The sequence below is a fragment of the Pongo pygmaeus genome, chromosome 3 (genome assembly GCF_028885625.2).
Source record: "Pongo pygmaeus isolate AG05252 chromosome 3, NHGRI_mPonPyg2-v2.0_pri, whole genome shotgun sequence".
NCBI lineage: Eukaryota > Metazoa > Chordata > Mammalia > Primates > Hominidae > Pongo > Pongo pygmaeus.
In genome coordinates, this window is record NC_072376.2 from 127,958,543 (window position 1) to 127,982,200 (window position 23,658).

The 23,658-nt window shown below is 34.5% G+C and overlaps 1 protein-coding gene across 1 annotated transcript in view; it reads right to left on the minus strand.

Moving 5' to 3' along the window:
• Positions 1-23,658, minus strand: part of LOC129035136 (bifunctional heparan sulfate N-deacetylase/N-sulfotransferase 4) — a 291,019-nt gene that overhangs the window by 250,632 nt on the left and 16,729 nt on the right. Inside the window, exon 2 of the mRNA XM_054485287.2 lies at positions 2,765-3,988. Within this exon, the coding sequence (XP_054341262.1) occupies positions 2,765-3,742 (978 nt within the window). The 5' untranslated portion in view covers positions 3,743-3,988. The remainder of the gene's footprint in view (positions 1-2,764; positions 3,989-23,658) is intronic.

Consider the following 23,658-nt stretch of genomic DNA (forward strand, 5'->3'; position numbering starts at 1 on the left):
CGTATGTTTATTGCGGCGCTTTTCACAATAGCAAAGACTTGGAACCAACCCAAATGTCCAACAATGATAGACTGGATTAAGAAAATGTGGCACATATACACCATGGAATACTATGCAGCCATAAAAAATGATGAGTTCATGTCCTTTGTAGGGACATGGATGAAATTGGAAATCATCATTCTCAGTAAACTATCGCAAGGACAAAAAACCAAACACCGCATATTCTCACTCATAGATGGGAATTGAACAATGAGAACACATGGACACAGGAAGGGGAACATCACACACCGGGGACTGTTGTGGGCTGGGGGTGGGGGGAGGGATAGCATTAGGAGATATACCTAATGCTAAATGATGAGTTAATGGGTGCAGCACACCAGCATGGCACATGTATACATATGTAACTAACCTGCACATTGGGCACATGTACCCTAAAACTTAAAGTATAATAATAATAATAATAAAAAGAAAATTACTAAAAGAGTAGATTTTAAGTGTTTTCACCAAAAAATGATAAGTATCTGGGATAATTAATTCCAATGTCATTTTGCTGTATCTAAACATTTCATTATTTATACATATTTCAAAACATCACATTTTACATGAAAACTATATATTGTTTTTGTCAATTAAAAATTAAAAATAAAAATAATTCTGAGGGAGAACCAGAAATAACAACAAAAGAGGCAGTAAAGAGTATTTTCTTCAAAAGCACAGTTCAATTAATATGTGTACATAAATAAATATTATATATTACTCAATATGTAGGATACAATTCTATCCATATGAACACATACTAATAAATACATGCACACACATAGCCTTTCTGATTCTCTCTCCATGTGTGACATTGCTCAAGCCTTTTTTAAATTATGTTATTCTATTTGGGGTTATGTCACTTAAGATAGCCATCAGTGACTTTTGAATATTATTTTGAGTAGCAGTGAGTAACAATTTGTTTTTCTATTGAGAAAAAGTGAAATGGTTGGATTTGAGCTGGTTAAATTCACTTAGACTTATAAAGAACTTTTTAATTCATATTGTTCTTTAGCCTGAAACTAGGAAATGCTATATTTTTAGGGTGTGAAGATAGGAACCAACCACTCAAAGAACGTTTTGAAGTAACTGGCCTCTCGTTAAGCCTACGATTTCAAAATAAAAAGAAAACTGTCATTTATACTAATTAAAGGGAATAATACATACTAAAAAAGTAAAAGAAGAAATGAGAAAAATCTGGATAGAACTCAATTGTGGTCACTTTATCTGTTCTTAACAGTCTCAAAATGAAATATTTGGGTCACAGTCAAGCAGTGCTTCATAGGAACTTATTAAAAACAGAGTTCATTGGTTCACATATACTTTGAAGGTTTTTAAAAAGTGAACTTGTTCTACTGCTTTCAATCATTTTGCTTTACAGTGGCCATCAGGTCTTAGGATGAAAAAAATACCCTGTTATTTTGAAGAAGTATCCAAATTTTATCTTTGGAAGATAAACACTTTAACAGAAGATCCAAAAACATCGATAACATCTTAACACTCTTTGATTCCTTTATTATTCTTAGTTGTGTCCTGTAATTTTTTATGTGTTTGCTAAAATTATTTACACACAAAATAAATTTAGTTATACATAGGATGAGATAGTCACAAGTAAAAGATCAGGTGAGAGTACTGCATCAAGATTGTTTAAAAGATGATTATCTTTAGAATTGTGCACCTAATCTAGTGTAACATATTGGCTTTATTTTTATTTAGTAGCAATTACAGGCTGAATCTGTTATTCAGTCAATTGATCAAAACCTAGAAGTGCTACCAGTAACACTGCTGTGTTTTCCCAGATAATGCAATAAATAAATAATAGGTATAATAATGAAAGCTACTTGAGGCTAATCCAATACCACATTCCCTATAAACTGATTTGTTTTTGCTAATATGTATATTTTCAGATATCTGAACATTTCATATGAGCAAATATTATGCTTGTTTGAGATTATAGAAAGGTCTTGTGCTGTTTCTCCGTTTTCTATTTACACCATAATTTTCAAACCCAAGTTTGGCAGGATTTGGCAGGGTAAATAATCCAGAAACAGAGTTATATGACTATCTTAGCTTCACTGTTACAAACTGCAGCATGTACTATAATAAGGGAGGCTGTTCTAAGTGGTTCTAGCTGGGATGGGAAAGACTTAAGAAGAGGCAAGGAAGCTGGGTGCAGTGGCTCACGCCTGTAATCCCAGCACTTTGGAAGGTCAAGGTGGGTGGATCACGAGGTCAGGAGTTTAAGACCAGCCTGGCCAAGATGGTGAAACTGCATCTCTACTTAAAATACAAAACTTATCCAGACGTGGTGGCAGGCATCTGTAATCCCAGCTACTCAGGAGGCTGAGGCAGAGAATTGCTTGAACCCAGGAGGCAGAGGTTGCAGTGAGCCAAGATCACGCCACTGCACTCCAGCCTGGGCAACAGAGCAAGACTCTGTTCAAAAAAAAAAAAAAAAAAATACATAAAAAATAAACAATGAATGAGGCAAGGAGATTAAGTTCACTAACTCTTTGGGATATATTTCAGCTCTGCCCCATTCTGAAGCTTCTGGTGTGTGTATGTGTGTGTAAAGAATGGTTAAGTCTTGGTTCAAGATTTTTCTAAACGGCTATTTGATTTCAACTCTACTGCACCTTAAAACTTTAGAAATCTATCATATTTGGAATATTTTATCAGTACCACATTGTGAAATAAAAATTTCTATGTTATTTATAAATATGCTTACCTTCACATCTTTGACATTCATCCTTGTTCCCTCTTTCCCAACAAATATATCATCAATGTCCACAAGGATGTACCTGTCCAAGGACAATGTCAGCCTCTTCCCTGACAAGAAGGAGATGGCATCTATGAAGATGAGCTTGTGCAGCCAAAAGTTCAAGTTGTTGCCAAAAAGTACTCGCTGAATTCCATCATGAAGCCCCAGATCCTGAATCACCGTTGCAAAGAGTGTTTTGCTAGACAAGGATGAAAGGGATTTTTCTGTCTGTAATTCAGTTAAAAGTACAGGCTGGTAGGTTGAATGATTATATTGGAAAATAGTCCAGTCTTCCCCAGGAAGAGGGCCTTTCTCAACCTTGGGGGCTTTGGTAATATGCAGCAAAGGAGATTGAGGGTTAACAAAACAGTCCTTTAGAGCTAGATTATTGAAAAGGTTTAACGGAAAGCCTTTTAATCGTGTACTTGGTAAGCTGTTCTCATTGGCTTTATGAAAACCGATTATACTAACACTGTATTCCACACAGTATTTTTCTAAAAGCTCTCGATTCCATGAGTCCATACTGACATACTTCAGAATATTTTCATAAATGACTAAAGTATATTTCCCTTTGCCATTATCTGTAAGAGGAGGTATATCTCCCTTTCCAGGGGCAATAACCATGTGGTACTGAAATCGGCTGGACTCCAAAATAGCTATGATATCTTGACCGAGTTGAGAGTATTGGCTCTCCACAAAGAGAAGGACAGTAGGGTCAGTTTTGGATGTATCTATAGGTTTAACTGTTTTCAGCTCCATTGACCGATATGGTAGAATTTTGATGTCAGTGCATTCTGCTTCTGCAGTGGTTTCAATAAGTGTCATTTCCTGTTTGTAGCCAGAGTAGAGAAAATAGGCAGAAATGACAATGCTCACCAAGCAAAAGGTAGCTAAGAGAACAATCAATGTTCGAAAACTTCTCCGAAGTTTCACAATAAGATTCATTTTTTAAAATAATGTTTTGGAAGCTTTTTCCCAGTTTCGTTTCCTAAAGTGCCATAGTGAATAAAGTATGAGATGTTGCAAATATCACTTCCCCAGAGTTCATGTAACCATTGCAAATCATGTAAAATGTTTGAAGGGAGCACAACTGAGTTAAAGCTGGAAGGCAATAGATGGGGAGGATATAAGTTGAGGAGATTTTGAATATGTCCAGTACCGAGAATTGCTGCGGAATCCTCTAAGCATAATCTGAAAGAGAGGAGAAACGTAATAACTAAGACAAAAATAGAAATATAAATATTTATTTGTATATAAATGCTGATGCTAAAGAAACATATATAGCAATGATAATTTTAGTGTGTTAATATGCTAAAATATTAACAACCTGATGTTTACAGTCCAGACTTAACTACCTATAGTAGATTTTTTGATAACCTCCAGAACACAGAACCTAATTTTATTTTTGCCTAAACATCCATATGTATACAGAAACATGTATTGAGATCATTTTCTAACTAATCCCACCAAAAAAGAAAAGAAGTAAGAAAGTAAGCTTTAACAAAGAATGTCAGTTACCATAAAACTATTCTACAGAACTGATAACCATTATATACATATAAAATTAGGAAATCAGCAATCAGGGGCTTAGAGCAATTAAACATGCTCTTAGGTATCGGCCTGAGTCTCTGGAATTCTCAGCTGACTAAATAAATCTGTCTTAAGTTTAGAGTAGTTACAAGTTTTTCTCTTGAATAATATATCCTTTATCTGGACTCACAGGGAGCCACTTGGCCCTCTTCAGCATTACAGCCCAGATACATAGGAGTGCTCCTTCTTCCTGCAGGAACAGGCATTCTCAGATCTCGCTAATGAAACAGAGGACAGAAAGCTTACGTGAAAAGAACATTGACATGTTAGTCTCAAAGCATATTTCCTAATTTTGCCTACTCTTGTAATAAGAATTAAAACTCTTACTCATTGTCAATTTTTATCCAAGAATCAGATGTTCTATTTCTCTATCACTTCCTTTAGTTAAAAAAAAAATGAATGTAGAATGCATTTGTATTACTTTGTTCTTGTATTGCTCTAAAAAAACACCTGAGACTGGAAAATTTATAAAGAAAAAAAGGATTAATTGGCTCACGGTTCTTCAGGCTGTACAGGAAGCATAGCAGCTTCTGCTTCTGGGGAGATATAAGGAAGCTTCCAATCATGGTAAAAGGCAAGGGGGTGCCAGGTGTCTCACATGGTGGAAGCAGGAGCAAAAGAGAGAGTGTGGGCTCAGAAGACAGGAAGATGAGGATATGTTTGGAACTTCCTAGAGACTGGGTTTAAATGGTAGTGACCAAAATGCTGATAGTGATGTGGACAGTGAAATACAAGCTGAGGAGGTCTCAGATGGAAATGAGGAACTTATTGGGGACTGGAGAAAAGGTCATTTTTTGTTATGCCTTAGCAAACAACTACGCTACATTGCGCCCCTGCCCTGTGGATCTGTGGAACTTGAACTTGAATGTGATGATTTAGGGTATCTAGTGGAAGAAATTTCTAAGCAGCAAAGCATTCAAGAAGTGGCAGGTGGATCACGAGGTCAGGAGTTCAAGATCAGCCTGGTCGGGATGGTGAAACCCTGTCTCTACTAAAAATACAAAAAAAATTAGCCAGGCATGGTGGTGGGTGCCTGTAATCCAAACTACTCAGGAGGCTGAGACAGAGAATTGCTTGAACCCAGGAGGCAGAAGATGCAGTGAGCTGAGATTGTGCCACTGCACTCCAGCCTGGGCGACAGAGCAAAACTCCATTCCGCCCCCACCCCCCAACTCCAAAAAAAAGTGACCTGGCTGCTTCTAACAACCTATACCAGGATACTTAAGCAAAGAAATGACCTAAAGTCAAAACTGATATTTAAAGGAGAAGCAGAACCGTGAGGCAATTAAAACTCTTCTTCATAAATTACCCAGTTGCAGCTATATAGTCATTTGAGAATGAACTAACACAGCACTAAAAAAAAAATTTCCCGTGGCCAGGCGCGGTGGCTCATGCCTGTAATCCCAGCACTTTGGGAGGCCGAGGCGGGCAGATCACAAGGTCATGAGATCGATACCATCCTGGCCAACATGGTGAAACCCCGTCTCTACTAAAAAAATACAAAAATTCGCTGGGTGTGGTGGTGCACGCCTGTAGTCCCAGCTACTCAAGGGGCTGAGGCAGGATAAATGCTTGAACCCGGGAGGCAGAGGTTGCAGTGAGCTGAGATCACACAACTGCACACCAGCCTGGCCAGTCTGGGCAACAAGAGCAAAACTCTGTCTCAAAAAAAAAAAAAAATCCCAAACTGCTTCATCACAAATGGACATAATTTTCCATTATTATTAGATGTTTTTCCTTGTATAGATGATTCTGACTTCTATGAATTACTTTCTATACAAGCTTTCTTCATCTGTCTCTACACTGTTAGAGTACTTAAATAATTTTCAATTTCCCAGTTTGCCAAACTTTCCCTAGGATAACTATTTTGGGTGAAAATAATCCATGTTATCAATGTGTGATATATATATTTAAGATATGTATTACATCAGACATATTACATCAGAGAGAATTAAATTAGCATGTTTTTTAATGAGTGGTATGTTCTATCACACTGTAGATATTTTATGGATTTCTTTATTTTTTAATTGGGGGATCTGAGTGATGAATGGTTATTAATGATGACTGAAAACTTTTTAGATTAAATAGTTAAACATTACAATATTATGTCACTACTTTTCATTTTATATTTCTATGTTCTACAATACTTAACCTCATTATTAATTTAAATTTTAAAAATCTGCATGATGTTGAAATGGTTGTTTTTGTCAGAAAATAACTTTTAAACTTTTTCAAAAAATTAAAAATTTTCATCAAATATTTTAAATATTTTAATACTTCAGATTCCAAATATATAAATGGGCCTTAGCTTTTCACTGTGAAACATATTGTACCAGTTTGCAGTCTCTGCAGTGACTTCACATTGACTTTAAAAACAAATGAATCCCACATGTTGGGGAATTACTAACACTCTATTTACAAATTTTATTTGTTTTATTTATTTATTTATCTTGAGATAGAGTCTTGCTCTGTCACCCAGGCTGTAGTGCAGTGGCCTGATCTGGGCTCACTGCAGCCTCCGCCTCCCAAGTTCAAGTGATTCTCCTGCCTCAGCCTCCCTAGTAGCTGGGATTACAGGCACACACCTTCAAGTCCAGCTAATTTTTGTATTTTTAGTAGAGACTGGGTTTCACCATGTTGGCCAGGCTGGTCTCAAACTCCTGACCTCAGGTGATCCACCCACCTCGGCCTCCTAAAATGCTGGGATTACAGGCATGAGTGACTACACCCATTCAAATGCAATTCTTTAATATAATTGTCTGCTTTGCAAAAGTCTTTGTTTCAAAACTCAGCTCCCTTTAACCAAATTGGATTGCATTTTACTAAAAAGAAATGGAATACAGCAATAAAAAGGCTTTGGTTTGGTATGAAATATATAAAGCAATTATATTATATCCTCTACTTTTATGTATGCTTGAAAATTTTCATATATAAATTTTTAAAATAAAAACTCAATTAAAAGATACATATATATAGTGTGTAGTGCGTGTGTGTGTGTGTGTGTGTAATAATAATGAAATTGAAAGATATTTGGAGCTTGTCAAAGGACATTATTAATCTTTTATCAATTCTTAGATTTATCCAAGCTCACATATTTAATTTAAAAATCTATTTAAACAAACATGAAATCAGACCCACTCCATCCACACAACTTCCACAAATAACCCAACAAGAGCAGATACCTACTTACATGCTTTGGAGGATTGCTTAGTATTTTAGGAATAAATTTAACCAGGCAATTCGGAGACAAATTAAATGTATGACAAGTTAATACTTTGTTAAATCTTTACTTCTTCTCACATTAAAAATATGATTTTTATTTTTGAATACACAAAGGAGAATATGTCAGTTTTGCATATTTAGAATATCTCCTCCTAATGCAATAGTGAAAAATAAATTAAAAAAAAACATATGGGGCAAGAATCTGCCAACCCAAAGAATAAATAAAATTTAAATGTGGCATTTATTTAACAGTAATATGTTCAGAGTTAGAAGAATGATAGATACATATTACCACCATGGAAGACATATATGTTTTCAATGTAGGTGTTTTAACTAAAGGAGTTATCCTTCCCATTCAATTCTCCCAGTTCTCCTTCCCTAGCAAAACTGGCCGGTGGAGATGAGGAAGCCTGGACCATAAAACTTGATATACCATAAGTTTTTACCTATGTCTCACACCTGAAGTAAGAAATAGTATTATGACATTGTTTAGGATGCCAGAAAGGTGTAGTCTGTGATTAGTTTGAATCTCTTACCTACTGTGTGACCCTTGAAAAGGTAGGGGAAAAGGCATGCAGGAGTATGGATAGGGAGAGCAACCAACACAATAATCTTACGTTGTTACCATAAGTCAAATAAGACAATGGAGATTAATTTTCAAAAGACACGTGTTAAATGAGTCATATAAAATTAAAAGAATTACTTCAGGATAATAATGAAGACATTAAAATGCTGCTATAATGGTATAAAATATGTGGCATTTATTTTTAAGTAGTCTAAGGTGATACACCAAAATTTTTATTTTACCTTAATTAGTGTCTTCTTCAGGAAGACCCTGGGACAAGTTAGTAACAAACAGAAACATTCGAGGGCTTTCCTTTCCCCACTTTCCCCTTATAAGGTGATGTTGATCTTTTGTTATAGAAAGAACAGACAAATATGTGGATTACTGAGTAAATTGCATCTGTGGAAAAACTATTTTATTAACCATCAAACCAAGTAAGTTAAACAGGCTTTGGTCCCAATTCTTAATCTGACTTTCCATGTTCTAATAAATCTATTGTTAAAAATTTGGAAAGAGAGATCTACTCATTATTTGTCATGACAACCTGACACAAAATGTGGGCTTCACGACCCCTGCACAGGCTTTGATGAGAAAAAAAGGGAGGCTTTTGTAAGTGTTGCCTTTCTTGTTATCATTTTTGTTTTCTTATTTTTACCTTCTATCCTTCCAAATGTGGCTTATCACCTAGGTAGTGGAATAAATATCTCCTAGAATCTTTGACTCTCTTTCAAGATTAGAAAATATTATATGATGATATTAACATTATTGTTTTACATATCTGTTATAAGATTGCTTTTTGACATTTTCAAAATGTGTTTACAGATTCTCTAAAATACAGTTTGCAAAGTTCATTTGCCACATAATCATGGTAAATTTCTAGTAATCTCTGGTAGCAGCAGAGAGGTGAGTTAGTAAACAAAGTAATTACAGGTACTACTGTAGTTATTGCTACTTTTTGGAAAGACTGAAATACAGAAGAAAGCTAGATACTAAATCACATTGCATATACGTGTGGTTGTTTCTTTGTTGAAGGTGATCTGATGAGCTGTACAGATCACTAAAGAGGCTCATAAAAATTCAGCTGAAATTGAAAACAAGAGTAATGACGTTTACCAGCATTTAATAAATGGCTACTACTTGCTAGTAACTATGCTATATTCTTTGTATTCATCATCCTGTTTACTCTTTATGGATCTATTTTTAAAATGACAAAATTAAAATTTAGAAGGTTTAAAAACAGAACCAAGATTAAACTACTAATGATTTATGATACTAGGATTCTACGGTTGCACTGTTGAGAAGAAACAAAGATTAAGTTAACCCAAAAACTTAGCAGTCAGCATAATTAAATAATTTAACTGCAAATCAGCAAGTTTTATTTCAATTTTAAAAGTTCAGATATTCAAAGCCAAAAATGTCTACCAAAAATGGAGAAAAATTGTAGAGGTGAATTGAATTGATTTAAAAGCAGCTGTGTTGTAAGTTGGAATGACTTAAGAATTTGCAATAATTTCAATGACCTTGACTTTTTGTGATGCCTGTGAGGAAAATATTTTATTATATACCCTGTTTTTACATGCTTCATGAGTTTTTTTGTTTGCTTTTAGGAATCATAAAGAATTAGTTCATATTTTATATTAATGAAACAGAATTTTTAATTAAAGCTGTTACATAGGCCAGGCATTGTGGCTCACACATGTAATTCCAGCACTTTGGGAGTCTGAGGCTGAAGGATTGCTTGAGTCCAGGAGTTTGAGACCAGCCTGGACAATAAAACAAGATCTTGTCTTAACACGAAATAAAAAAGAAAAAAAATTAGGCAGGTGCGGTGGTGTGAACCTGTAGTTCCATCTACTTGGGAGGTTGAGGCAGGGAGTTTACATTGAGCCCAAGAGTTCAAGGTTGCAGTGAGCTATGATTGCACCACTGCACTCCAGCCTGGGTGACAGAGGGATACCCTGTCTGGAAACACACAAAAACCAAAAAACACAAAAACTATTATATAAACATTTAACTATTTGTTCATATACATTAACTGCACCAGTGCTTCTTTGGGGTGAATTCCAAAATTTGTAACCATCTAAAATGGTTTGGCTGTTTCCCCACCCAAATCTCATCTTGAATTATAGTTCCCACATCCCCATGTGTTGTAGGAGGGATCTGGTGGGAGGTAATTGAATCATCATGGTGGTTATCTCCATGCTGTTCTTGTGATAGTGAGTTCTCATGAGATCTGATGCTTTTATAAGGAGCTTTCCCCCTTTGTTCAGCACTCATTCTCTCTCGCCACCCTGTGAAGAGGTACCTTCTGCCATGATTGTAAGGTTCCTGAGGACTCCCCAGCCATGAGGAACTGTGAGTCAATTAAGCCTCTTTTCTTTATAAATAACCCAGTATCAGGTATTTCTTCATAGAAGCGTGAGAATGGACTAATACACTAAACAAGTATCTCAGAGAGTGAGGCACTGCTGTAAAGACCCTGAAAATGTGGAAGCAACATTGGACCTGTGTAACAGGCAGAGGTTGGAACAGTTTGGAAGGCTCAGAAGAAGAGAGGAAAGTAAGATAAAGTTTGGAACTTCCTAGAGATTTGTCGAATGGCTTTGACCAAAATGCTGATAACAATATGAACAATGAAGTCCAGGCTGAGGTGATCTCAGATGTTGATGAGGAATTTGTTGGGAACTGGAATAAAGGTGATTCTTGCTATGCTTTAGCAAAGAGACTGGGCCCTGCCCTAGAGATCTGTGGAATTTGAACTTGAGAAAGATGATTTAGGGTATCTGGTGGAAGAAATTTCTAAGTGGCAAAGCATTCAAGAGGAAGTGAAGCATGAAAATTTGGAAAATTTGCAGCCTGATGATGCAGTAGAAAAGAAAAACCCATTTTCTGGGGAGAAATTCAAGCCTGCTGCAAAAATTTGCATAAGTAACAAGGAGCAGAATGTTAATCACCAAGACAATGGGGAAAATATTTTCAGGGCATGTCAGAGACCTTCATGGCAGCTCCTCCCATCACAGGCCTAGAGGCCTAGGAGGGGAAAATGGATTCATGCACCAGGTCCAGGGTCTCCCCTGCTGTGTGCAGCCTGGGATTTGGTGCCCTGTGCCTCAGGTTACTCCAGCTGTGGATAAAAGGGGCCAACATATAGCTCTGACTGTTGTTTCAGAGGGTGCAAGCCCCAAGTATTGTGGCTTTCATGTGGTGTTGGGCCTGTTGGCACACAGAAATCAAGAATTGAAGTTTGAGTACCTCCGCCTATAATTCAGAGGATGTATGGAAATGTCTGGATGTCCTGGCAGAAGTTTGATGCAGGGGCAGAGGCTTCACGGAGAACCTCTTCTAGGACAGTGTGGAAGGGAAATGTGGGGTTGTAGCCACCCCACCACAGTCCCTCCTGTGGCACTGCCTAGTGAGAAGAGGCCCAGAATCCTCTAGACCCCAGAATGGTAAATTCACCAACATCTTGCATCATGTACCTGAAAAAACCACAGACACTGAATACCAACTGTGAAAGCAGATGGGAGGGGGGCTGGACCCTGAAAAGCTACAGGGGTGGAGCTCCCCAAGGCCATGGGAGCCCACCTCTTGCATTAGCATGACCTTCATGTGAGACATGGAGTCAAAGGAGATCATTTTGGAACTTTAAGCTTAATGACTGCCCCGTGGGACTTCAGAATTTTGTGGGGCTTGTAGCCACTTTGTTTTGGCCAAATTCTCCCATTTGGAATGGGTATATTTACCCAATGCCTGTACCCGCATTGTATCTAGGAAGTACCTAACTTACTTTTGATTACACAGGCTCATAAGCAGAAGGGACTTGCCTTGTCTCATATGAGACTTTGGACTTGGACTTTTGGGTTAATGCTGGAATAAGTTAAGACTTTGGAGGACTGTTGGGAGGGTAAAATGTGAGGACATGAGATTTGGGAGGGGCAGGGGGCATAATAATATGGTTTGGCTCTGTGTTCCCACCCAAATCTCATCTCAAATTGTAGTTCTCATGATTCCTACATGTCATAGAAGGGACCTGGTGAAAGCTAATTGAATCATGAGGGTGGTTACCCCCATGCTGTTCCCATGATACTGAGTGAGTTCTCATGAAATCTAATTGTTTTATAAGGTGATTTTCCCCCTTTGCTCAGCACTCATTCTCTCTCCTGCCACCCTGTAACGAGATGCCTTCTGCCATGATTTTAAGTTTCCTGAGGCCTCCCCAGCCATGTGGAACTGTGAGTCAATTAAACCTCTTTTCTTTATAAATTACCCAGTCTTGGGTATTTCTTCACAGAGTGTGAGAATAAATTAGTACCTCATCTTTCAAGAGAGATGCAGTATTTTTCAAATTACAGGTCACCAACAAGTTAGTGAAAATGAAGTAGACCAGAATAGAAATATTGTCATACTTCATGTACAGCAGAGGTAAGTAATGCTTTATGAAACTTTATGTTGTGGTGTCCGTGTATGCATGGGTGTGTATTTGGATACCAATGTGAGATTATTGCTTATTCTGGGTCGTGGTCAAAAGTGTTTGAGGAGCACTACTCAATAAGGCACAGTTAATTCAAATTATTTAATCTGGTTAAAAGAATTATAAATATCATAAAGGTTTTAGCTAAAGATCAATTCAGTCTCTTACGATTCTGAGTGGTTTCAGAAAATATCCAATATTAATTAAATAGTAGTTGAGACTATGAAATGGTTGCTATCACATGGTTGGTCCCACGGAATTCCTTTCAGCTTCCAGGCCAAAAAAATATTATGATATTATTTTCAGTAGCAACCACTGCTACGTAAGTCATAATTTTTTCAAAATAGAGGTACAAAGTAATGAGTAATTGTTATATTTAATCAAAATCGAAGTAGTATGCCCAGTTTATAATTTTCTGCAGAAATGATCTTTTCTATACCCATAAATAACCAGTTGATTATCACCTAACTTCCATACACTTCATATATTCTTAATTTCAGTGACATAATATAAATTTATTTTAGTCCCCAAAGTGTGCATTTTTACCAGTACAAACTCCTAAAAGTGTCATTTCAAACATAATGATAACATTACTACCATAATATTATATTGTAACATAATATTATACTAGGTACATAGCTCTGAGCTATCAGCTACATTCATACTTCAAAAGATTATGAAGTCGACTCAGTAAATAGAAGAGTAAATGTCAGGTGATTTCTTTTATCACCATTTCCTGCAGAGATATGCATAGTGCCTATTCACCATTTTCTTAGTTCTTATTTTCTAAAGCAAAGAAATGACATGATTTTTTTTAAATAAAGAGTCTAATTTATTAAAATCAACTGCAAATTTCTATGCATTAATCTTGCTTATTAGAAAAACATGAGGATTTTGCAAATAAGGAAACTTTTATGTGGATATTTGTTCTGCTTTGCCATATAAGATTTAGATAGAGTAGTAGAAATGCTATCTGTGGCCAAGTTGAGGTCTGGTAATCACTGCTTGGAACTTTGTACTTATACTTATAGCTAAGATTTCATCACTGAATTTTACCCTTATACTACTAAAATAATAATCAGATCCCCAGAATGTGTGGACCAGAATTAAACAGGATTAAACAGTTTTTGAATGAGTAGATCTGCCTCAGGGTTTCTGACATTCAGACAATTTCCTCAGGACCTTAGGATGACTTTGGGATAAATCTATGACTCTGTCTCATTTTGTATAGATTTGGAGGTAATATTTACAATGGGACATTTATAATCAAACTGAAACTGGACAGGCTATCTAAAATTCAGTTTCATCCTAGATTTGCTGCTATTTTTCTCTTTTATGTAAGAAGCCAAGGCATTTACCCAACATCCATTCAGAAAATATATATATTAACATTTATTAAGAGCCTATTTGCCAGGTACATCTGCAAATTCAAGTATTTCACTTACTATCAGCAAAAACATCTAAATTATTTTGTTTTAATCTGTTCTCTGTTTCTTCCCTTTCCTATTTCCCTTTCATCTCTAGAATTTTTTTCTTTTCTTATATTTTTCCTTGACAGTGGATGGTTTTAAAGTTACTGACTTAAGCTTATGCTAATGGAGTTCATGTGAAAAGTGTGGGCATTAATCTGCTAATCTATGTAACAATGTTGCAACTTCCTATCTTGATTTTTTTCACTCCATATAAAAAATTTATATGGAAGCTACAAAAGATGACTGAGGAAATATAATATCATGATATGCTTTCCTGTTTAGATGTAATATTATTAGCCATTTTCTTTCAAAACTAAACTTTTTTTCTGTAACTTATCAGCAAGGATGATGTGAAAATGTTTAGAAACTTAGCTGCTTTTTTCTTAACAAAATTTATGTATATTTTATACTTGAAAGTATCATAAATTTTGAAAACCCATAATATTAAAAATAAAATGAACATTAACAAATTCTTATTTCTTTCTATATTTTTCTGTATAATGTGTTTTTATAGTTTAAAATATAATTTTTATCTTATTTTTACACTTAGAATTATGATAGTTATAATAAAAGGGGAAATGTGATTAAGACATCTTTGAAATATACATCATTATTTCATTTCTATTTCCCCAACTTATACTATTTTGATGATTTCAATAACTTTCTAAACCACATGTTCCCTCTCCCTAGCTCCACAATCTTCTACTTTACAAAAAAAACAGAAAGTGAAGGTTGAACTGGCTCAAAATTATGCAGGAAGCCAAGCTGACTCCCTCCCCCTAATGTTTCCCAAACTGAAAAATTCTTACTCTCCTTATCTGCCTTCTGATTCCATAGATAATGTATATCTCTTCTAAAGTTAATCTTTTTTTTTTTTTTTTTGCCTCCACCTATTTTCTAGAACTTCAACCTCTCTTTTCTGGGGACTTTAAAAAACTGGTATAATGCTTTGTTAGTAATTGACCGTAAACAGCATCTAAATATGTTTCATTTGTAATTATAATCTTCAGATATCTGAATGGCTTCAGTCCCTAGCACTTCCTCACCTTTCCTAGTTTCTGGGTTCTGTGTTTATTTTAGTTGGAGACTCCAGGTATCATTTTGTTAACAAGTTTAGCTCATGCCCATGTTCATAACATTTTCTGTCACACTCACCCCCACCCCCGCCCCCAATCCAAGCAACTGCCCTAATTTTTCTCTTAGCTTCAGAGTCAAGCTTTTCGAGAGTTTACTCTTATAAAATGTTTCATCTTGTTATTCCTGCACTTTATGTGTTGAACCATTTACAGTTCTGGAATGACCCAGGTTATCTCTTTTATCTTTAAGTCTAATCAGTTCTTATTCATTTTTAGAAAGATTCAGCTTGGATAAAACTACCTCAAAAAAGTCACGCCTGGCATTACAGAAGTTAGTTTGGTAAGTGTGTCTGTCTCCACAATGCTCTCATAGTACAGCCTATAACACAGACATTTTAATTGAGTAATTATTCATGGATTTCCACCAAGGCAGGAACTGTGACTTATTCAGAATTGGATCTTCTGCATTTTGTAAACTTCCTGCTATTTAATGCACAAAACAATTATGCCAAAACAACAATAACCATATTTATGTCTTGAATATATTCACCTTCTTTCTCTACCCCAAGGTACAACTCAAATGATCTTTTCTCCAGACACTTGTTGGGAAAGGTGGTGGAGGATGCAAGGAGTCTGAACTTCAGTTTCTTCATTTTCTAAATGAAGGATATAAAACGGTTTATATTTCTATTTCCATGTATACACTCATCAGGGAAGATTTGGAAGGATGCTCAACAAAATATTGATCGTCTCTGTTTTGTATTTTCTATATTATTTCTTTTTTTCAAGAATCATGTACTATCTGTATAAAAGCACAAAAATGTATGAAAAATTTTTAAATGGGTGAGTTTCATAACTGTGAGTTTGCTTCAAACTATAAAATTCTATAATCTTATGAATAACAAGCCTTTCCTATTCATGCCTGCCCCTGGTAGTCTTTCTTCCTCTAAATCTCTGAAGAATATGTTGTCCTTATCTTTTTTATAATACCTTTGCATTTTTACATAACTGGTTTATGTGTCTTCCCCAGAAGACTGTGGGTACATTTTCAATAGCATAATCCATATAAAAAGATTCTCTTTTCACAATAAGCTAGTTTATTTTCCTTCAAGCATAACCCAATACTAAATTAGACACACAGTAGATTAGTAACAATCTTGAGTAAGTCAGTTAAATTGATGTTCAATGTTATAATGTTTTAATAGTTTTTTATTGGAACAATGATCTCAGAATCAAGCCTAAAGTTTTGAAAATTGGAAAATCAATTTCACCAAATTATCTCTAAGTTTACTTATTATCAACCAGACCCCATTTGTAGTCACAGGATATGTAGGTCTGGAGAAATCTGGATTATATTAATATTGGTATATGTCCCTGCAGAATTTATGTATTTATTTGTATCAATTTTATTTTTATATTTTGGTAAGCACACAAAATTTGATCTACCGTCTTCACCAATTTTAAGTGTAACATGCAGTATTATTATTGCAGTATTATTTAAAAGTCTCAGTTGATTATTTTTAAATACAATGATAAATATATCATTTCTACCTCAATCATTAATTTTTTATGTCATTTTTAGAAGACTTTTTCTAATGAATTTTTTACTACTCAATCCTTTCTCTTGTATTTCAGAGAAGGAAATATATATTTTTACTAGGCACAAAACCCAGCTATAAAGGACCTATAAAGTACCTCTACCAATAGAATAACCTATTCCACAGAGTTACGTTCTTGACTTTAAAACATTTTTTAAAAATGATATTTACATCTAATTTTTATTTTTAAAAAATCCAAAATAATGATAGAAGATAATGTATTATAAGGAATGAATATTTCCTAAAGTTGTAAAATACTTAGCCAAAAGTAAAGTGAAAAAGGATCTAATTAAGTTACAAAAAGATAACATAATATAATGAAATAATTTATTCTCAATCCAGTCACCATTTTTTATAACAGAGGCCATAAAACAGGCTTATTAATTATATTTGATATTTGTTTTTCTAGAATTAGGAAATAATAACCTGTCTATCGGTATATCATGTTTATGTGAAAGGAGAAAATAAAAAATTTGCTTTTTTTAATGGGTATTTCTGAACACTCTTTTGGTCTCCTAACTTTTTCAACACTAGAGGGCAATATACTCTTGCTTTTATTGCAAAAAATAGGCCAACAGCACCTGTTCTCCATTGACAGGTTACTAAACTAAAGAAAGTGTTAACTAGATAAGTCCAGGGAGTATAGGTAACTGGGCTCTCAGGATGAGCATCGTGCTGTTGACATCAGGGAAAGATCAGTGATTCAATGTTAAAATACTAATTTTGCCACAATTACACAGCAAATACATTTTAATCAATTATCTTCTTCACATTTGTAACGAACAGCCATTTTTATATTGCTTGTATGGTTCCCTGCTTCTGAAGTTTTATTTATGTTTTTCAATATACATCTTTTTGTTACTGTTGTGCACAAAAGAAGAAAAAATAAAACATCAGCTCTGTTAAATGTGCTGCTAATTTTTGTGAACTTTTAAGATCTAAATCTTTTTCTGAAAGGAAGAGAGGTACAATATCTACAATTCATATATATCTAAAACAATTTTTGATACATCTTTGTTTCAAATTAACATTTGTCTAGTATTATATTTATTTTATTTTAAGTATATACAATAATATGCCTTTGTTTTGGCAAAATAAATTTGCTTTTTCATTTTATATTTCTCTGTTATGCAAACATGCCTGTGTGATAATTTCATTTATAAGAAATGGCAAAATTTCTAAATATTTGAATCTGCTCAAAGGATTAATCATTTATTTTTAAGAATAGAAAATCAACATAAAATGAACAGTATGAACAACTTATATACAAAAGACAAATGTGTACACCATGATTTAGATTATTTCTCTATCTACTCTTTTTCTCAATTATGAGGTAGAAAGAAAAAATATAAGAGCTATATTTGAAATAACTTAAAATTGTGGTTACAATTTCCACTTAGAATGGCATTATAATTTATTTGTAAATTAGGCTTTCTGGATACCAACTTCTACTGCTCATGGTTATCTTAGAGTTGTCACATTATGTGGTTCCATTGTAATTGATCATTTACATGAGAATTCATAAAAATACATGTTCATATGCAGTTGTTTTGTAGCTGATTTGAAAGATAATGTAACATTAGGAGGTTGTGCTTGCAATGAAGTATACTCAAATTAATCATTCTGAGTAAAATGCACATATATATAATAGATTTTATTTTTATTCATGTTTTGAAATCTTTTCCAAAGTTGCTTTCCCTAAATAAGTGATTAAAATTTGTTAAAGTATTTTTTTGGTACTGACAAAGCTTCTTTGGTAACTATCACAGAATTTGTCATAAACGAGTACTAAATAACACTGTAAGATGCAAACTATATAATTGGAATGCAAACATCAAGATGATTAAATGTAATTCAAAAAATAGTCCTTAATTAGGTTTAGTAACACTACTCTACTGAAGTTATGGTTAAGGGCACGTACACACACACAAATATAAGAAAAGTCCATTTTGAAAAGTAGCCATAGAGCGAATATTGCACAACCAGCCTGGGCAATACTGGGATCTGGGAGTTCTTCAAGTGCCACTGCTATTGGTGTCCTTAAAATATGGATGTAGGTGAAGACCCCCAACCTAAAAGGAATTTTTTTCTGCACCCACTTATTCCCTCATTCACTAGCTTCTGATTCAAAATCTGCTAGAGGTATTTCAGAATAGCTGCTTTCAGTAGGCATGCCCATGACTTGGCTGTGAGGGAGGCTGGAAAACAATTATTTGATATCTGTAAATGAGGTGGAAACTCATATAATCATGAATTTCTCAAACATAAGAAGCATGTTCAAGTTGCTGGATATAAGTGAAGTTAAAAAAATGTAAAATGTGAGTTAGTCTAAACGAACTTGAGTATAGGAAACAGTAATAATAAAATCTTGAGGGATTAAAATCAAAACCAAATAATTGAAATAAATAAGAACAATAGTATAAAAGTACTAAGGGAATAAATTGAGTAAAATGTTCTAGAAATGTTGTATTTTCTGGGAAGGTCATAATATCAGTTAACTTCGCATATTGGTAAGTTAAGGGTGTATATTGTAATTTCTAGTGAAACTAATAAACAATATACCTATCTATGTATATTCTTCAACATCAAAACTAGTAGTGGAGAAAAAATAAAATAAGAGAAAAATATTCAATTAAAAAAATTTAGTAGAAACCTACAACACATAAGACTAGTAGAAAACACAAAATAAATCGGTCTGGTTAGGTTAGTAATTATGTTAAAAGTAAATTAACTAAGTTATCTTTCAAAAACAAAAGTTTGCCGATTGAAAAAATCCAAGTATATGCTGTTTACAATGGATGTAAAATAATGGGTGAAAGTAATCATGAAAAAGATATGCAGAAATTGTTTTGTGATGATAGAAAGTTCAATTCACCAGGGAGACATTAAAATTTAAATGTGTATGCATCCAATATCATGGCCTCAAATTTACAAAGCAAAAATAGTCAGAACTACAATAAAACATTTATAAATTCCCAATCACAGAGTAAGAATTCATACCATTTCTCAAGAATAATTTTATAATAAATTGGATAGAACGTTAGCACGGTGGCTCATGCCTGTAATCTCAGCACTTTGTGAGGCCGAGGTGGGCGGATCATGAAATCAGGAGATCAAGACCACCTGGCTAACACGGTGAAACCCCATCTCTACTAAAACTACAAAAAATTAGCCCGGCGTGGTGGCTTGCGCCTGCAGTCCCAGTTGCTCTAGAGGCTGAGGCAGGAGAATGGCGTGAACCCAGGAGGCAGAGCTTGCAGTGAGCCGAGATCACGCCACTGCACTCCAGCCTGGGTGACAGAGCAAGACTCCGTCTCAAAAAAAAAAAAAAAAAAAAGAATAAAGAAGACCTAAATAATGTGACTAACAAATTTGGTCTAAAAGACATATGCAAAATATGATTCTCAAGACCTGTAAAATATTAGGGAATTTGGGAATATTTACAAAAACAAATCATTCTAAGCCCCAAAGGGAGTCTCAACAAATTTTAAAAATCACATGGAGCATATGCACTATGACTGTAATGCCATGTACCCAGCAACTAATAACAACATAACTAGAAAATGCTCCTGTATTTAAAATTTAAGAAACATAATTAAAAACAATTATAAATAAGATATGAGTAAAACACATTTAGAGTTTTAGAAGTATGTACCTGAAAAAGTCTGAAAATTAATAAGCTAATAATGTAAGCAGTCATCTTAAAAAGCTAGAAAAAGCAATAAAACAATAAAAAGATGGTAGAAGGAAAGAAACAACAAAGATGAGCAGAACACATTCAGATATTCAGATAAGAAATACAATAGAGAGAAAAATAAAGTAAGAAGCTGGTTTTTTTAAAACAGCTAGTCAATTTGACAAACCTCTGCTGACATGAAGATAAAACAAGATAAAGCAAACATAACTGATGGAAATGAAAAAGAGAAAGAAAACTACATCTACTTCAGATGTTAAAAAAAGGAAATTATTAATAAAGTTATTAAATATTTTAATCTTAAATGCAATTACGTGTACAAAGTTCCTATAAAATGTTGCTTTATTAAAATGTAAGGTTTAGAGAAGCCTCAAAATGAATAAAGCAAAATAGAATTTGAATAGTCAAAAATATTTCCAGAAAGAAACCTCCAGTCACTGATGTCAACAGACGATCTCATCAAAACTTCAAAGAATAATGTAATTCCAATCTAACACAATCTGTTTTCAGAGAAATGGTAAGAGTAATAGCTGTCAACCTTATTTTATAAGACTAACATGATGTCGATAGTAATAACTAATAAGAGACAATACAAAAAAAGAAATTACAAACAACATAATTCATGAATATAAGATGTAAAAATTCTAAACAAAACATAAACAAAGCCAGTTATCTATAAAAAGAATAAAACATAATGACAAAGTTGGAAGCAGCCATTATGTGTTGAATTATTTCCCCTCCAAAATTAATATGTTGATTTTCTAACCCCCAGTATCTCAGAATATGACCTTATTTGGAAATAGGATTGTTGCAGGTGTAATTAGTTAAGGTGAGGTCATGCTGTAGTAGGGTAGGTCCCTAGTCTAATATGACTGCTGTCTTTATAGAAGGGAGAAATGTGACAGACAAGCACGCTGGGAGAATGCCACAAGCCAAGAACTACCAGAAGCCAGAAGAGAGGTCTGGAACAGATCCTTCCCTACCATTTTCAGAGGGAGCATGGCCCTGTTGTCACTTTGATCTAGAACTTCCAGCCCCCAGAACTGTGAGACAATACATTCCTGTTGTTTAAGGCACTCAGGTTTTAGTGCTTTATTATGGCAGCCCTAACAAACTAATACTTTATCTGTGGATTGCAAAGTTAGTCGAATTTTTAAAAATTCATCAACTCTCCCAACACAATGTCAGAGACAGCTGTCTACCAAGAATTCCAGCCCTTCTTTGCATGTTCCCACCTCATTCAAATCTTACAGCATGATCACTGCTATAGGTATTGGGCTCCTCAGGTCTTAACTCATCAAACAGGAGCCTCACAACTTCCTTCATTATGCCATTTATCTCCGGCCATATCAGTTACCAAAGACACTCAGCACTCCAAGGACTTTCCTTATCCACCTAACGAATATTGTTTGTGATCCTATTCCTTACCCTCTCTTTTTCTTGAAACCCTTCAGTGTGCTTAGCAGAAATCATGGTCAATCATCAGAAAAAGTATTTCGTTACATGGTGAAATGATTCTCCAAATGTTTTCTTCATCTTCCTAGCTCTAACTGAAATCTGGCTTTCCCCTCAGGACCTCAGAGCTCTCTGGTATATATTTTCTCTTCCAGTTAGTCTACTATTGGGTCAGGAAATTGGTTAGATGTCCTTTTTATTTCTCATTGTCACTAATAGCCTATTTTTCTTTTCTACTCCCTAAAATCCTCTAACTTTTCATCTTATCAAACCATACCACCTGCCTCTTCTCCTTAAAGCAATTACCAACTACTACCTGGGTTAAACTCCTTTAATCCTAGAAAATCTTATCTTTTAGAAAACTCTCACGCTTTTAAAAAAGTACTCATGAGTAATTATTGGTAATGAAGATATCCATATGGATGATCCTTCCAACACTATAGAGGTTTTATGCATCCTCTTAAATGTTTTTTCTTTCTCCCTACTATTGTTAACAAGCCCCATAGTCATATGCTAGGTCTTTTCATTATAATTAATCATTGTATAACAGTAAGCAATTAATAATATTTCATATATTGCACTATCCAATCATAATCTTCTATTTCTTTCGCTCACTTCACCTGTTAATCCAACATCAACAATATTTCAAACCTCTAAACTCTTTAAGTCTTTTATCCTTTAACTTTACTCTCTCTGTCTCATGGCCTCACAATCCCCCTTACCCAGTTTAAATTCCATAATCAATTATTATATTAATTCTATTTTATATACTCTCAAATCATTTTACACTCTTTTATTTCATGATGTACATTTTTTAAAACAAAACTGAATAAATCCCACTGTCCACCAAATCTACACTTGCAATTCTGATAATGGGTAGAACATTACTCAACTGACTTAAATTCATGATCAATAGCCTCAAATGAGCATTTAATTCTGGGATAAGTCTTGCTATCTCTTTTTAGTTCATTAACTATCTTTTCTCCTAGATGACTGTTTCATATTTTTCTCTATCTTCAAACTTGTAACATTTCTTTCCTTTCCCTTATTCTCATCTGATAATCTTGCTTTCTATTTCATAGAGAGCACAGTAGCAAGCAGACAAGGATTTTCATAAGCACCCATTAAACACTTATTCACTATGTGAGTGTATGTTCTCTTTAGGATGAGTTATCCGTTCTAGCTAAGGACAACCCTCCACTTGTTCACCAGTTCTAATGCATTGTCACTTACTCATTGAAGATATTGCTCCAGTAATAGTTTTCACACTCCCATGTAGCAATAATATTTTCCTTCTCGACTAAAATATCCATTCTAACACAAGCATTCTGTTCTTTTTTATCATGATTCACTTACTTCACAATCTATAGCTATATTTTGTTCCTGTCTAGAGCAAAACTGTTTGAAATGCTAAGTCCAATTTTATCTAGGACCTACTCCAATCAGGCTTACCATCACGACTTCATTGAAATTTATTTTATAAATGTCACCAATAAACTTCATGTTGTAAAATCCAATTATCAATTTTTGCTCCTCATCTTATCTTACTTTACCTATAAGCAGCATTTTATAGCCCTGATCATCCCCTCAACCACACAGAAACTATCTTTAATAAGCTTCCAGGAAATCGTATATTTGAGTTTCTTTATGACTTAGTCACAATTTATGTTTTTTCTTAATCCTTACCTTCTAAATGTGAAGTTCCCTAGGGCCTATTC